At 38.5% G+C, this 17,562-nt stretch overlaps 1 protein-coding gene across 4 annotated transcripts in view; it reads right to left on the bottom strand.

Annotated features, from left to right (window-relative positions):
• LOC150078647 (thiamine-triphosphatase-like) overlaps positions 1 to 17,562 on the bottom strand; it is a 287,872-nt gene that overhangs the window by 170,063 nt on the left and 100,247 nt on the right. Inside the window, exon 1 of one of the 4 annotated variants that reach the window (XM_090383914.1) lies at positions 13,810 to 13,883. The exons of the other annotated variants lie outside the window; for them this stretch is intronic. Coding sequence (XP_090240040.1) covers positions 13,810 to 13,834 — 25 coding nt within the window. The 5' untranslated portion in view covers positions 13,835 to 13,883. Of the gene's footprint in view, positions 1 to 13,809; positions 13,884 to 17,562 lie in introns of those variants that run through there. 4 annotated transcript variants of the gene reach the window in all.

Here is a 17,562-nt window from a genome sequence, read left to right as displayed (position 1 = left end):
TGGCACTGTTTCATAACATCTAATATGGTGAAATCTTTAACATCAGTTGCCTGTCTCATACTTTGAAGTATAATATAAGGTGTTATGTGACAATCACTTGTGCAGCTTCAGTCGGTTCTACTGTATACAGACATGATGCCGATGCACCATCTTACACTGATTGAATTTTTCTGCAGCCTGAAGCTGTCTAACCTTAAATTTCTTACGTTACGTACATGCCATTCAGCATCTGTCATATTGTGAAATAAGTTCAAAACTGGATTATCAACTTTTATTTTATCAGTTACCTACTCACTCATCACTGAGGGGGCCAATTAGCCCTGAAACAGCCATCTGGGCAGTGATGGTACCTGCTGATAATAAGTAATAATATTCTCTATTGGAAAGTGTTATTTATACAATATATAAGAGACAGGAGACTTGTTAGGAAGGATTTTAGAGTATGAGATGTTATGTAATGATGTTCCTTATATAATTTATGTAATATTGTTATTTATAAGTCTCCAGACACAGCAATTTGAAAAAATTAAGTCTTTCCTGGTAAAGTCCTAATAAATGAGCCAGCCAGCCAAACTAAGAGAAAGTGTAGTGCAGTAAAAACTGCTCAAAGAATGCATGACTAAGCTAAAAGAGATTTTGCATCACTGTTAATGAGCTGAGAATCAGTAACACTCACAAATGTTGTTGTTATTTGGTTTTTAGGAGCATTAGCAACTAAGGCCATATTGCTCCGGGGATATGCAGTGGTCATTCCTGACCTTTCTGCATCCTCCATATTTGGTGGTCACAGGCTTGAACCCTGGTCTAATCAAGAAGCGTGTACTACGCACTGCCACTGCTGCCCACCTGGCTACGGAGGCGCCAACATTCACAAAAGGCAATGGAATAATTGTAAGCTTTAACAATGAAAATGCTGATGCTCAGCAACAAAAGCAAGGTTAAATTTATTTTTGTCACAGTTTATTCAAATGTGACTCAAAGAAAACCTGCTTTCAATTGGTTGTACCATTAGCATTAGGAAGGACACATGATGCAAGAAAGCAAGCTTATATAGCATCAGTCAAAAAAAAAAAAAAAAAAAAAAACACACCCCCTTCTCATTTAACCCATTCACTCACTCCAAATGTTTGTCCAGTTCTGCCTTGAATCTGTTTAAGCTATCTACTTCTACAATGACAGATGGAAGTTTGTTCCAACAATCAACCATCCGCTGGCTAAAGGCAAACTTCCGCACATCTATCCTACAACTGTCTTTGCTCAATTTGAATTTATGCCCTCTCAGGGGATTATTCTGAGCAAGAGTAAGAATCCCACCAGCATTGAGCATGCTCGAACCATTCAAGGCTTTATACACCTCAATTAGATCACCTCGCAGGTGACTAGTCTCCAGACACTGTATTTGCAAAACTTAAGCCTTTCTTCGTAAGAGCAACCCTTTCTTCCATTCACTAATCTTGTTCCCTTCTCTGCACATGCTCCAGCAGCTCTACATACTTTTTAAAATGAGGCCTCCAGACCTGTATACAGTATTCAAGGTGTGGCCTGACCATTGCCTTATACAAGGGGATAATCACCTCCTTATCGCAGTTAGAAAAATTCCTGTATATCACTGACAAGACACATGAGCTACTCTTGCAGACCGTATGCACTGCTCAGAAAACTTCATATCTGCCTGCACAATTACCCCCAGGTCCTTTTCACTCTCTACCACTGTCAGTATAGTACCACACAGTTGATACATTACTCTGGGGTTACTGCTTCCCATAATATGCAGCACTTTACATTTGTCAATGTTAAACTTCATTTGCCACCTCTCAGCCCATCTGCTCAACTTTTCTAGATCCTGTTTCAGTAGCATACTGTCATTAGTGTCATTAACAACCCTGCCGACCTTTGTATCGTCTGCAAACGTGGACATTAAGCCTGATATACCATCATCAATATAATGAATACAGAAAACAACAATGAACCGAAAACTGAACCCTGGGTGACTCCACTAATAACATTAGTCCACGAACAGCAGTTTCCATTGATTATCACTCTGTGTCTTCTCCCAATCAACCACCCCTTTATCCATAGCAGCAATCTGCCTCCATGCCATAATATATGATATCAAAATTATTCTTTGCATCCAGTTCCTTTGTGACTACATCATAGTATCCAATCAAATTGGTCAGACAAGACTTCCCCTTAACAAACCAATGCTGTGTCCGAGCTATAACTGAAGTCTTGTCTAGATGATCCTGCAATGCTTTTTTAACCTGTGCCTCCATTAATTTCCATGAAACAGAAATTAAACTAACACGTCTGTAATTACCTGTGTCTCCCTTTGATCCTCCTTTGTGGATTGGGGTCATATTTCCAGCCCATGGGTACTTCCCGAGTCCAAGGAAGCTCTCATAATTATGGCTAAGGGTTTGTTTACTTCCTTTGCTGCCTCCTTTAATATAACTATCTGGATAGGTTCCATCTCTCCTCCACTTTACTCTCAGTTATTACAAGATTATCTAGCTAGCTAGACAATCTTGTAATAACTGATATCTAGCTTACTGACAGAGTTTAATACACCTCTGGCAGTCCCCTCCCTGAATAACTCCTCATGTGTGGATGTAGATCAAAATATTCATTTAGTTTGTTAGATACCTGAGCAGGATCATCAACAGTTGAACTATCAGCATCCAGTGGACCGATCTAATTTATCTCCTTCCTCTTAGAGTTTACATAAGTAAAGAACCCTTTGCTGTTTTTCTTTGCATCCTTTGCCAAAGATTTCTCGTAATCTGCCTTTACCTGCCTAATCTATTTTGTGACTTGGTTGCAGACCAGCTTATAACTACCATAGGCTTCTCTGTCGCCTGTTAATTTATATGTATCCCATGCATTTTTATTCTCTGCTAAAAGTCTCATTAGTTAATCTGACATCCAATTAGGCCTAAATTTTGAATAATATTTCTTAGTTGGTATGAAAATCCTAGTAGCTTCCAAGATTAATTCTTTGATTGCTTCCCATTTTGAATTCGCTGTTGGTAACATTATCAGTTGATCCCACCATATAGTATTTAAAAACTGTCTCAGACTACCGTAGTCACCTTTACAAAAGCAAAAACCCTTCCCTTTTCCCCTGATGGTAGTTACCTCTTTGAGTTAATCCCGAGCAAACTGTGATGACTGCCACCTAGTGGTTTCTTTATCTGCAGATTCTTAATGCATGAAGAATCACTACTAATAACCAGATCAAGAGTATTACTCCCTCTAGTTGCCTCCTGAACATGCTGCTGTAGAAAACAATCATCTAATAAATCCACAAAAGCCTTGCTATTGTGTGAGTGACCAACCCTCAAATTCCAGTCAATATCTGAGAAATTAAAATCTCCCATTATAAGACCATTTGATTTACTGGCCCACTCTATTTCTCTGTACAGTTGTATATTATACTCATCAGAGTCTTTAGGCTTATAACACACTCCTACAATCAATTTTGCTTTCCCAGTGGTTATGTCACACCAAACTGACTCGACACTGCTCTGTCCACACATGTCGACTAGCTGTACTTCCTTGGATTTTATGTGTTTCTTAACTAAAAGCATAACCCCTCCTCCTTTCCTGTCTATCCTTCCTGCATATATTGTACTCCCCAAATTCCATTTCTGCATTCCTTATATCTGTGTGACACCATGTCTCTGATATCCCAACAGTATCTGTCTTTGATGTTTTGACCAACACCTCAAGTTCATCAAATTTATTTATCAAACTCCTAGCATTGGTGTACACGCAAGTATACATGCAACTGTTCCTATTCTTAGCTACCCTAACACAGCCCATGCATTTTTGCTTGTTCAGCAATGACTCTCAGCAGTCTCTGAAATCCCACGCCCCTTGTTTTCCAGGCTGATACTCATTCCAATAGAAGCAGTGCAGAATAACTTTCACCTCTGCCAGCAGCTACTGTTAATCTATTAGTCTGTGTATCCCCCCAAGCTAGTAGTTTTCCAACCCACCTAAAACTGCCTCGATAGCATCAGCAAATATTCTTGCACCCTTTCTATTTAAGTGTATCCCATCCCTGTAGAAGCAGTCTCTCCTGTTAACAAGCAGAGACCAGGCTGAGAAAAATTCTATCCCTTGAGCCTTATACTATCTCTCCAGGGCCGTATTGATCGACAAGGCTCTCATCATATACTCCCTCCTATCGTGTCTGAGCAGAATTGCAGACACTTTCAAATTCAACCCTAACTCATGGCTTTTTCCAACATTGACTTGTACTTGTTAAGTAATTCCGCCAGTCTCCTACTCTTAATATCATTAGTGTCAAGGTGTACAATATCACCCTTTGTGCCCTTAAAAGATGATATCAGCTCTACAACGTCATCAACCTTTGCCCCTGGCAGACATACATCAGGGAATAGATCACCGACAACAACTAGTTACTGTGGGACCACTGCATATTGCCTTGGAGGTTGTGTTGTGTGATGTTCAAGTGCAAGCTCTGGCATTGATGTGGGTAGCTGGGAGCCTGATGGGCCCCTCAATTTAAATCCTTCATGGGCATCTACCCTCTCCTTCGAGCTCTCATATAGGCCTATAACAATACTGAGTTGTTCACCTGATTTCTGCACACCCCTTACACTGCATACAACAAAGACATTCCCCTTGGCAATATCATGTCCCATTCCTGCTTGCTCCAAAAACATCAAACAAGCAGTACATTTCAAAAGGCTGTGATTGAGAATACAACCCCCTCCACCTCAGTTCTCCTCTGAGCCAGCCACAGCACTTCCATTAGCTTGAGCCCTTTGCTTTGCTGCTCTGGTTTGAGTCATGATTTCGATTCAATTTGAATTAAAATTTCAATAAAAAAATATAACACTACACTTATATCCCAATGCGGTTATAACACACACACACACACACATATACATATATATATTTCAGTATCAAGTTTTATCCTCAACCGAGTTAGGTTATATGAATTTCGTATCTCCTATCAAGTTATATGTACTAATTTATAACATTACATTTGCAAAATCTAAGTAGTTCTCTCTCTCTCTCTACGTACTGTGTCCGTTAAGGACGTTTGTGATCATGGCCTTCCACATCTCTCGATCTTTTGCTGTTCGCAGCAGGTCTAGACTCCGTACATTCATCCAGTTGGTCAGACTACTAATATAGTTTATTCTTTGTCTTCCTCTGCTTCGCTTTCCATTCACCTTGCCTGTCATGATGATCTCCTCCAAACCTTCCTTCCTCATGATATGCCCAAAAAATTTCAGCTGCTTTTCTCTTATGTTCCTCAGTGTTGATCTTTGCGTTCCTGCTCTTTGTAGTACCTCTACATTCGTGATATGTTCAGTCCAGGATATTCTGGGCATCCGTCTATAAAACCATATTTCTGTTGCCTCCAAACGCTTTGCTATTTCTCGGGAGATTGTCCAGCATTCACTACCGTACGTAAGGACAGGTATACATAACATAACAGTTCAAAATTCTGTTTTGTTTTCATTGACAATTTCCTATCTTTTAGTATGTTGCCCAGTTTCTGAAACGTGGCCTTGGCCATACCAATCCGTCTTTTGATTTCATTATTTGATCATCCATCTTGTGTAACACAACTCCCTAGATAATTGTATTTCTCTAATTGTCTTATGATGTTGTTCCCTATTTTCAGTATGCATTTGGGCACAATTTTCTTTTTGCTGAAAACTATGTACTCTGTTTTTTAATGTTTATTGTTAAGCCTTTCCTTCTACTTTGTTCCACTACTTTGTCTAGAAGTTCCTGTAGTTCTTCTTCTGTCTCGGCAATGAGAGCAATGTCATCTGCATATCTGATGTTGTTTACCTTCTGTCCGCCAAATGCGAATCCTCCGAATCATTCCATGTGTTTCTCTCATAATTTCCTTGCTGTAGAGGTTGAATAGGTCTGGAGAGCAAACAACAGCCCTTTCTTACACCCCTCAGAATTCTTATGTTCTCACCCCTGTCTTTTCCAATTCTCAGGCTGGCTGTTTGTTCCCAGTATAAGTTCCTGAGTATCCTTATGTCTTTCCCGTCTATGTCTAAACAATCTAGAATGTTGAAGAGTTTTTCATGTTTCACCCTGTTGAATGCCTTCGTAAGATCAATGAAACACATAAACAGGTCTCTCTCTGCATTTCAATAGCCCTCTCTGACATTATCCTTATCACAATACTCAAGATTTCTAAGAGATACAAGCTAAAGATTATAATGATTTATGCACCAACATCGAGCCATGATGATGAAGAGGTTGAAGAAATGTACACTGAAATTGAGAGTCTTCCAGATGAGCAGAAAACCCACTACACTATTATTATGGGAGACTTCAATGCTAAGGTTGGAAAAAGACAAAACAGCGCAGAAAGGGGAACTATAGGAAATTTTGGAATTGGTGAAAGAAATGAAAGAGGTGAAAGACTTGTGGAATTTGCAGAATCTCAAGGACTGTCAGTAATGAACACTTTTTTCAAGAAAAGGGTGAACAGAAAGTGGACATGGAAGAGTCCAAATGGATTAACTACTAATGAAATCGACTTCATCCTCACTAACAGAAGATATATTGTGAATGATGTCACCGTCCTGAATAAGGTAAATGTTGGAAGTGATCACAGAATGGTAAGATGTACACTTGATATAGATGTAGGAAAGGAAAAAACTGACTCTACAAAGGTCTTTGAGATACAAAGGTCTTTGAGATAACAGAAGAGGAGAAAAAGCAGTATGTACTGGAACTGAAGAACAAGTTTGAGCTTCTGCAGACTGCTGAGGACCAAGATATCGACGAGGAATATTACAACTTTTTGAAAGTGATAAAGCCCAAGAAACCTATAGGGAAAAAGAAATCCAAAGAAGAAAAAATTAGTCAAGAAACACTTGTCATGATGAACCGAAGACGACAAATGAAAAGCAAGAAAAACACTGACAGGGAGAAAATTGAGTATACTGAGTTATGCAAAGCCATTAGAAAGAGACTCAAAGAGGACATAAGAAGATTTAACACAAGAAAAGTAGAAGAAGCATTACGGGAAAACAAAGGATTTAAATCAGCAGCCATGAGCAGTAATACAGAAAGACAAATGATACCGAAACTGAAGAATAGCGATGGTGTACTTATAAACAGCAGAGAAGGCATAATTCAAATAGCAGAAGACTACTATAGAGAATTATACAAGGAGCAGGGGAATGATGCCAGCAGTGGGGAAGATGGATTGCAAAGTAGCAACACATACGACATACCCAATATTCTTCCTGATGAGGTAGAACATGCATTGAAGAAAATGAAGAATCAGAAAGCCCCGGGGGAAGATGAAGTTACTGTAGAGTTGTTAAAATTGGGAGGAAGAGACATAACACAAAAACTGGCAGGGCTCTTCACAAAGTGCATTAGAAAAGGTGTGACGCCTAAGCAGTGGAATAATGCAATCATAGTTTTGCTGCATAAGAAAGGAGATAAATCAGAAATTGGAAATTATAGACCAATTAGCTTGTTATCCCACATCTACAAGTTGTTCACAAGGGTCATTACTAACAGATTAGAAAGAATACTGGATGAGAATCAACCGAAAGAGCAAGCTGGCTTTAGGACAGGATTCTCAACTATGGATCACCTTCATGTAATATCACAGCTAATGGAGAAAGCAAATGAATATAAAACACCATTATGCCTGGCATTTGTGGATTATGAAAAGGCATTTGACTCCATACAGCATAAGGCAATGTTTCGGGCACTGGAAAGACAAGGCATTGATACCCCATATATTATGATTTTGAAGAAAATATACGAGAGTGCTACCTCCTTTATTAGACTAGACAAAGACAGTAGGAAATTTAAAATTGAGAAAGGAGTTCGACAAGGAGACACAATATCTCCGAAGCTGTTTACTGCTGCCCTTGAGGAAGCTTTCAGAAGATTAGACTGGTCGCAGAAAGGAGTCAATGTGAACGGAGAGTACCTAAACCATTTACGATTTGCAGATGACATTGTGGTCATAAGCCATGATCCCAAAGAATTAGAGGAAAATCTTAATCAGTTATGCACAGCTAGTAAGGATTTTGGACTAAAGATGAATATGGCTAAAACAAAAGTAATGATGAACAAGTATGCCACAGAAAGGGAAATAATGATTGAAGGAGCAGTAATTGAAAAGGTGGAGTCATATACTTATCTGGGACAAGTTATTAGCTGTAATAATGATAAATGGCTGGAAGTCAAGAGAAGAATAAATTTTGGATGGATAGCATTCAGGAAATATAGTCACATACTGAAGAGCAATATTCCAGTTTGTCTGAAACGTAAAATAATGGACCAATGTATACTCCCCACCATGACTTATGGAAGTGAAACTTGGGCACTCACCAAAAGAATGGAAGAGAAGCTGAGAACTACACAGCGAAGAATGGAACGAATCATATTGGGAATCAGACTGTTAGATAAGAAGAGAAACACATGGATTAGGCAACAAACTCAAGTAAAGGACATTCTTATCAAAACTAAAGAACTAAAATGGTCTTGGGCAGGACACATAGCTCGAAGACATGATGACAGATGGACTAAGAAAATAACAGAATGGTACCCAAGAGGAGCTAGAAGAAAACCTGGAAGACAAAGGCGGAGATGGATAGATGAAATTCATGAGTTTGTGGGTAGTAAATGGATGTCCAGTGCTCAAAAGAGAAGGAACTGGAAAGTTGCTGGAGAGGCCTTCATCCTGCAGTGGATTTAAAATGGCTGATGATGATGAAGATGGCATTTCTTGTTCCAGTATTTTGCATAAATCCACATTGTGTTTCTCTTATCTCCGACCTTACCTTATTCCTTATCCTCATCAATATTATTCTTAGAAGAATTTTAGTAATATTACTCATTAAGCTAATGGTGTGATGTAGTTCACAATTAATAGCCCCTGGTTTCTTTGAGAGAGCTATGAATATGGATTTACTTAGATCCTCTGGTATCACTCCACTCTCATATATCTCATTTAACACCTCAGCTATTATCGCAATGCCAAAATCATCCAAAGCCCTCATCATTTCTGTCATGATGGCGTCTGGCCTGGCCACCTTATTACTTTTCAATCAGGATACAGCTGCCCTGACTTCCGATTTCAGCATTTCCGGACCTTTCAGGGTCCTATGGCTTGTTGGGTTTTCCCCGTGTTCATCCCGAAAGAGTTCTTTGACGTATTCTGTCCATATCTGTTCATAATTTTGCCTTTTTCCACGATTACCGTTCCTTCCTTTGCTTTTATACAGCCCGATGCTGGACAGATCTTATATCCCACCAACTCCTTGATCTTCCAGTACATTGTAGATGGCTCTGAGTATTCATATTTTTCAATCTCTTGGCACTGCTCATTTAACCAAGTAGTTATAATAGTTAATAAATTTAACTATCTGTTGCCACCCACGTGGTTCGAACTCTCCGCGAACTATCTATGCCAAATCACCAATTCTAAAATCTCTAAGAATATTACTGTCATAATTACGATCTATATGAAAAGTTAAATTATTAATCATGTAAGTAGTGCTATAATTTATGATTTATAATTCTCTGCTTCATTACACTGCTACAAGTTATGTAGAAACTACCAGTATCTGCTGTATCAATATGAAAACAATGGTGGCAGATTCGAATGCCACTATCGATATAATGCCAGCAGAAATTGACTGTGGTTTTCTACGCAATTACAAGGCCAAGTAAAAAAATAAATGCTCTAATTTAATCAGCAAATTACTAAAAAACTATACTACTAAATTTAAATCAAAAGTTATACAAAAACAATAATTTCAAATCAATAAATAAAAAAGGTTCACTTAGCAGCTTTGAACACGTCTGGCTCCCACTAGCCTCACCAGCAAACTCCATTTTGCCATAATGTCCATTGTAGCCTCAAAAGACATCAATCATACTGAATGATGGAAGAGATGGAGGTTGCCAGAGCTTAGCTCTGGAGACTGCACTGGCTGACGAGTCATCTACCACTTTGCATAGGTTTATTCACATTGGAAGTTAATTACATATATATGTAACAGTGCATTGAGTAGTAATATAATTATTGTATTGGGTAAAGTCATTTTATAGTATATGACAACAGCATGGAGAATGATTATGTGGTGAGGATCCAATACCATAATCTGTCAGTCTTTAATACTTTACTTGCACAGCTATTTGTGATAGGATCCAAGCTAGTGCTGTCTCATCCTGAGCTAGATATGCAGAATTATCTCTGGTAGCAAAGGTAGTCATCTCAACAAGGCATAGAGGAAGAAGTCCTTGGGAGCAGGTTCTACCTATATTTTTTATCTATTGCAAACTTGCAGAGATCACCATCCAGGGAGCATATGTACTGCAGCATATGCAAGGGTAAGAACCAATCAGATAACTTTAACTGGTTTGGGCTGGTCTGAAGAACTGGGTTGGCCCTAAGGTTTGGGACTGGGATCCGCCATCTGCAGTGAGCCCAGAAGTCAGATTCAGAAATGATTATGACCGTCATTTTGGCAAGCCTTCTCTCATGAATGATGGCTAGAAGACATCTGATGTTAAGAGTTGCTGCCATCTGGGTGGTCCATAGTGCAGGGAAAGTTGAAATTTCCAAATGGCCCACTTCGACAGCCAGAATTACACTGCAAAATCCATTTAAGATGCATCACAGCAGTTGATGTTCAGACTTCGGTGCCATAGCGAGTGACCAAAGTGGACACAGGTCTTAATGTCTTTGCATCAAACAGCTTGAGTGTGGATAATTGAAAGTTGTTGCTTTAACAACCACTGGAGTTAGCAGAACTTAATTTGCAGGTTATCTGTGTGGAAGCAAGAACTTCTGGTCAACACCAAAATCTGTGTGTTATTGGACAGCAGAGATTGCCAATCTCCTTAAAATAGGTTGCACTATTATTGGCAGGTATTTGAGTGAGAAAATCATCTGTTTCAACTTATCAGGATTGATGCAGAAACTGAAACTAGACAGGTAGGATTAGAGGTTCTGGATTTTATGTTGGACCAAGCCACTGATATAGTCAGCAGTGTCCCCAGAGTTGATGAGAGTAACAGTTTCATATCATCAGCAAAGGTAATGATGTCAGTTCGAACTGTCACAAAAGGCACAAGAACAGCTGAGAATAATATCAGACAGAACATCTCCTTGCAGGACTTCAGATGTAATTGTCCTGGTGTAGCTCTGATTGCCATCCAGAACAATAAACAGTCCTGTTCTCAAGCATCATCTGAATAAACCATAGTACATATCTGCTAATGAGATAATACTTACCTTGTAGGCCAATCAACACATCAACAGTTATAGCAACAAATGCAGCCTGGACGTTGATATATGTAACTACTTCAGAACCTTGCTCAAAGGCTTCAAGGATCTTGGTAGTGGTGGTGATGAGATTTGTGATGGTTGATCTTGACTAAGTAGCATAGTGAATCTGTGATAAGTGTTGTGGCATTATTTGGGTACTTAGTGTTCTCAGAAGAGATTAGATGGAAGTGAGTGGGTTGGGAAGCAGAAAGAATTTTAGGCTACAGTCTTACCAGACAGGCATGCTGCATAGGAGGGGAAAAGTTTTTGATGAAGGATCTTGTTAAATAGTGACAGGATTAGGTCATTAATAAATGTACTCAGGATTTTCAGCATAAACTGAGGAATCCCATCAGTGTTAGATGTGCCCATGGGTACTAAGCTGTTTATTGTTTTGATGATCTTTGGTGAGGTGAACTGAAGTTATGGAGGCTATTTAAATTGGATCAAGTGGAAATAAATATTACCTTATAAAGTTTAAAAGTGAAATATACAATACACAGCAATGGTACAGTCCTAACAGGAGATCAGTTCAGTACAAGGAAAAAATAAAAATGTTCATGGTTTTCTTTAATCCAATATTATGAAAAAATAAGAAATATCACATATGAACAAACCATCAACCAGTTAGCAGGTTCCAAATAGCCCTGTGAAACACTTTCCTGTCCAGTTCTGAATATTCACTTCATCCTTCTCTCCTTATAAAGTTTAAAATATAAATTTTAAACTTTATAAGGTAATAAGGTTTAATATTCACATAGATGGAGGAGAGACATTTATGCATCCCCAATATGTATCTACCTCTCCAGAATCCAAGGATAATCTCATAATTATGACTAAGGGTTTGTGTACCTATTTTCACACTTATTTTAATATAATTTGATAAATTTTTATCAACTCTGGGTGCCTTATTTACTTTTTAGCTTAAGCAATTACTCTTCCACTTTCCTCTCTAATCCCCATCATCTGCAACCTACATAAGAGGTTACTGTACAAGGTGGAACATTTTGAAATCACAGGGAGAATCCTTAGATGGATCATAGGACAACTGCCAGGTAGGAGGTGAAGGGTTGCAATTAATTGTTACTCTTTAGACTGAGATAACATAATTAGTAGGGTTTCTTTTTTTTAAAGGATGATGACAAGATTGGTAGAGTAGTTAATGATCAGTGTCAAGAAGCATTTCTTCAGGATGACTCAAGCTTCAGGGATGATCAAAAAAGTGTCAGCTACGTTTTGATGCAGCAAAATATAAGGTTAGGTTATGCTTGGGGAATAGCAATCCCAAAATAACTTACACACTTAGTGGCACTGAATTAAAAACAGTAGAAGAAAGGGATCTGGGAATTACAATATGGTTGGACATGAAGTTGCCCGAGCAGTGTAGACAGGTGGCAAGGAAGACCCATGGTAACTGATGATTTATCGAACATTTGTTATAGAGATAGAGAAGTTATAATCCCACTATACATGGCACTTTTAAGACTGTACTTGGAATACTGTGTTCAAGTATGTAGACACACCTAAAATATGACAGAATTTTTTGAAAGGGTGCAAACACAGGCAATACATCTAGTGAGATTGGAAAAGGGCTGCAGAGCTTGGCAACTAGGCTTGTTAGAGGAGACCTAATCGAGATGTACAAGGCTCTATGAGAAGAGAGTAAAACCTCCATGGGTGGTTGAGGCTGACAGCGCTGGGGAATTTCATATGGAAATTATCACAACTGATGACTTTCTAAACTGAAATCTGCAGCAGTTATTGGAGAAAAACATATCTTTCTGCTAGTAATTTATTTCTATCCCTTTTTTAGTATTAATAAATTTTTGAAATTAGAGTTACTTCAACGGTATATTTAATAATAACTGAGATATATTTCTTCTCTTTGCAGTATTTGTAGGTTTTTAGCCAGGGAAGAAAGTGTACGTGTGGAGAATTCTACATCCATATTTTCAAGTGTGCATAATACACTGTTCACTAAACTGCAAGGTAACCAATCCCATTCAACAATGAAAACTACTTTTAGCTCCCTAGCATACTTGTACTTGTTTGGTGGATTTAGGTCTGGCAGTGACGTCACACTCTATTCTTAGAATATATTTGGTTTCCACTCTTTGACAGTATGTGGATAGGTGTTGTCTTTCATAAACAGAAAATTAGATCTAATAAGAGGTTGAATTCTCACAAAATGTACAAAAGTTCTAGAATCTCATGTCTGTATCTCTATCTCTGAGCAATCAAGGAAGCATCTTTAATTAACGATATGACCCCAGGTCATACACCATCATTGCCATAGCTATATCCTCCCCCACAAAATTATATTAATTTTTTTAGATTCTTAATTTAAATTATATTAATTTTGTTAGTTTACTACAGCAAATTATAGACTTAATTTGCAACTCTTAATATCAGCTGCTCCCACTGAAAAGAATAAAAAACTAGCTAAAATGAGCTAAACTAAAGTAAAAAAAGCACAAAAACATTGTAGTCACCTTTTTCAAGGAAATCTTTATACATCTTCTTCAATCTTATCTTCTCTTTACACTCTTGGGAGATTACTAATACACTAATGTGGGAATTATTTTTAAGTAATTCTCACATTAGTGTATTATGATTACTGCTACCAAGTACTTCCTTTATATGGAGATTCTTAATGCACCAAAGTATCACTGCTGATAATAAGATCGAGAGTATTTCTTTCTCTTTTTACCTCTCTAACATGTATAAACCAAAACATGTACCTCTCTAACAGTGTAGAAAGTAGTCATCCAATAAATTCAGAAAGGCTCTGATACTGTGTGAATGGCCAATGTACAGGTTCTAGTCAATATCTGGAAAGTTAAAAAATTCAATTAAAAGACATTATGATTTACTGGCCCACTATTGTCTGTATAGTTATTATTATTAACTGCAGATAAAGGAATCAATAGGTAGCAGTGAACACAGTGTGCTGAAGCGGGATTTACTCAAAGAGGTAACTATCATCAGGGGTAAAGGGAAGGGTTTTTGCTTTCGTAAAGGTGACTACGGAGGGTTGAGTCAGTATTTAAATTCTATACAGTGGGACCAACTGATGATGTTACCAACAGCAAATTCAAAATGGGAAGCATTCAAAGAATTAATCTTGGAAGCTACTAGGCTTTTCATACCAACTAAGAAATATTGTTCAAGGTTTAGGCCTAAATGGTTATCTAATGAACTATAAAAATGCATGGGATACATATAAATTAACAGGTGACACGAAAGCCTATGATAGATATAAGCTGGTCTGTAACCAAGTCACAAAGGAGGTTAGGTAGGAAAAGGCAGATTATGAGAAATCTTTGGCAAAGGATGCAAAGAAAAACAACAAAGGGTTCTTTACTTATGTAAACTCTAAGAGGAAGGAGATAAATCAGATTGGTCCACTGGATGTCGATGGTTCAACTGTTGATGATCCTGCTCAGGAAGCTAACAAACTAAGTGAGTATTTTGCATCTACATTCACCCATGAGGAGTTATTCAGGGAGGGGAATGCCAGAGGTGAATTAAACTGTGGCAGTGAGCTAGTTGATTTTGTAATACCTGAGAGGAAAGTGGAGGAGAAATTGTTGAAGATAAACATAAAAAAGGGACCCAGGGTAGACAGGATCTATCCAGTTACATTAAAGGAGGCAGCAAAGGAAGTAAGCAAACCCTTAGCCATAATTATGAGAGCTTCCTTGGATCCAGTACCCATGGACTGGAAATTGAAAATGTGACCCCAATTCACAAAGGAGGATCAAAGGACAACAGAAGTAATTACGGACCTGTCAGTTTAACTTCTGTTCCAGGGAATTTGATGGAGGCACTGGTTAAAGAAGCACTGCAAGATCATCTAGACAAGTCTTCAGTTATAGCTTGGACACAGCATGGTTTTGTTAAGGGGAAGTCTTGTCCAACCAATTTGATTGGAAACTATGATGTGGTCACAAAGGAACTGGATGCAGGGAATAACTTTGATATGATATATTTGGATTTTAGAAAGGCTTTTGATACTGTTGCATATGGAAGACTGCTGCACAAATTGGAACAGTGTGGCATTGGAGGCAAATTGCTGCTATGGATAAAGGGATGATTGAGTTGGAGAAGACAAAGAGTTGTAATCAATGGACACTGCTGTTCGTGCATTAATGTTGTTAGTGGAATCCCACAGGGTTCAGTGTTGGTCCATTGTTGTTTTCTGTATTTATTAATGATATTGAGAATGGTATATCAGGCTTAATGTTGAAGTTTGAAGACGATACAAAGATTGGCAGTGTTGTTAACAACACTAATGACAGTACGCTATTGAAACAGGATCTAGAAAAGTTGAGCAGATGGCCTGAGAAGTAGCAACTGAAGTTTAACATTGACAAATGTAAAGTACTACATATGAGTAGCTTATCAACTGAGTAACATATCAACTGTGTGGTACTACACTGACAGTGGTAGAGAATGAAAAGGACCTGGGGGTAATCGTGCAGGCAGATATGAAGTTTTATGAGCAGTGCAGATGGTCTGCAAGAGTAGCTCATGATGTCTTGTCAATGATATACAGGAATTTTTCTAGCAGGGATAAGGAGGTGATTATCTTCCTGTATAAGGCAATGGTCAGGCCACACCTTGAGTACTGTATACAGGTCTGTAGGCCTTATTTTAGATAGGATGTAGAGCTGCTGGAGCGAGTGCAGAGAAGGGCAACAAGATTAGTGAATGGAAGAAAGGGTTGCTCTTACGAAGAAAGGCTTAAGTTTTTCAAATTATAGTGTCTGGAGGCTAGGAACCCGCAAGGTGATCTGATTGAGGTGTATAAAGCCTTGAATGGTTTGAGCATGCTCAATGCTGATGGGATTCTTCCTCTTGCTCAGAATAATCGCCTGAGAGGGCATAAATTCAAATTGAAGAAAGACAGCTGTAGGATAGATGTGCGGAAGTTTGCCTTTAGCCAGCATGTGGTTGATTGCTGGAACGAACTTCCATCTGTTGTAGAAGTTGATAGCTTAAATAGATTCAAGGTAGAACTAGACAAACATCTGGAGCGAGCAGATGGGTGAAATTAGGGGTTTTTTTTTTTTTTTTTTTGGCTGATGCTATATAACTTGCTTTCTTGCATTTTGTGCCTTTACTAATGCTATTATTATTAATATTATTATTCATGACAAATGATGAAATAAAGCAAGCATATACAGCATCAGCAAAAAAAAAAAAAAAAAGCAAACACTTCCCATTTCACCTATCCATCTCCTCTAGCAATTTATCTAGTTCTTCCTTGAATTTATTCATTCTACCCACTTCCACAACACCAGATAGTAGTTTGTTCCAGCAATCAAGCACCCTCTGGTTAAAGGTAAATTTCTGTACATCCAACCTGCAGCCATTCTTCCTGAATTTGAATTTATGTTCCCTTGTGTTTAGTCTGAGCAAGAGGAAGAATTCCATCAGCATTTTGTGCTTAATGAATCGAATCAAGGCCTTTAACACCTCAAACGGATATCTTCACAAGTGCCCAGTCTCCACATGCTGCAATTTGTAAAACTTAAGCGTTTCCTTGAAAGAGTTCGCTTTTGCTCCCCTCACCAATCTTGTTTTTCTTCTCTTCTCTGCACCCATTCCAAAAGATCCAGCCTGTTTGCACTACTCAGAGAACTTCATATCTGACTGCACAATTATCCCTAAGTCTTTTTCATTCTCCACAGCTCTGAGTGTGGTTTCACACAGCTGGTACGGTAATCTGAGAATGCTACTCCCCACATGCAGTTCCTTGCATTTGTCAGTATTAAATTTCACTTCTCAGCCCAGCCACCTAATTTGTCTAGATCTTGTTGCATTAGCATTAGCATTAGTAGAGGCATTTGATGCAAGAAAGCAAGCTTATGCAGCATCAGCCAAAAAAAAAAAACCCACTTCCACTTCACCCCTCTGTTCGTTCAAAATACCTGTCCAGCTGAGCCTTAAACCTATTTAGGCTATCCACCTCCACGACAAGGGATGGAAGTCTGTTCCACCAACCAACCACCCGCTGGCTAAAGGCAAATTTCCGCACGTCTATCCTACATCTGTCTTTCCTCAATTTGAATTTATGCCCTCTCAGGTGATTATTCTGAGCTAGAGGAAGAATCCTATCAGCATTGAGCATGCTCAAACCATTCAAGGCTTTATACACCTCTATCAGATCACCTCGCTGGTGCCTAGTCTCCAGACACTGTAATTTGCAAAACTTAAGCCTTTCTTCGTAAGAGCACCCC

This window comes from Mastigoproctus giganteus, chromosome 10 (assembly GCF_048544385.1).
Source record: "Mastigoproctus giganteus isolate SK-2022 chromosome 10, ASM4854438v1, whole genome shotgun sequence".
Classification (NCBI taxonomy): Eukaryota; Metazoa; Arthropoda; class Arachnida; order Uropygi; family Thelyphonidae; genus Mastigoproctus; species Mastigoproctus giganteus.
The sequence above is the reverse complement of the archived record's forward strand: the minus strand, read 5'-3'. Positions and strand labels throughout refer to the sequence as shown.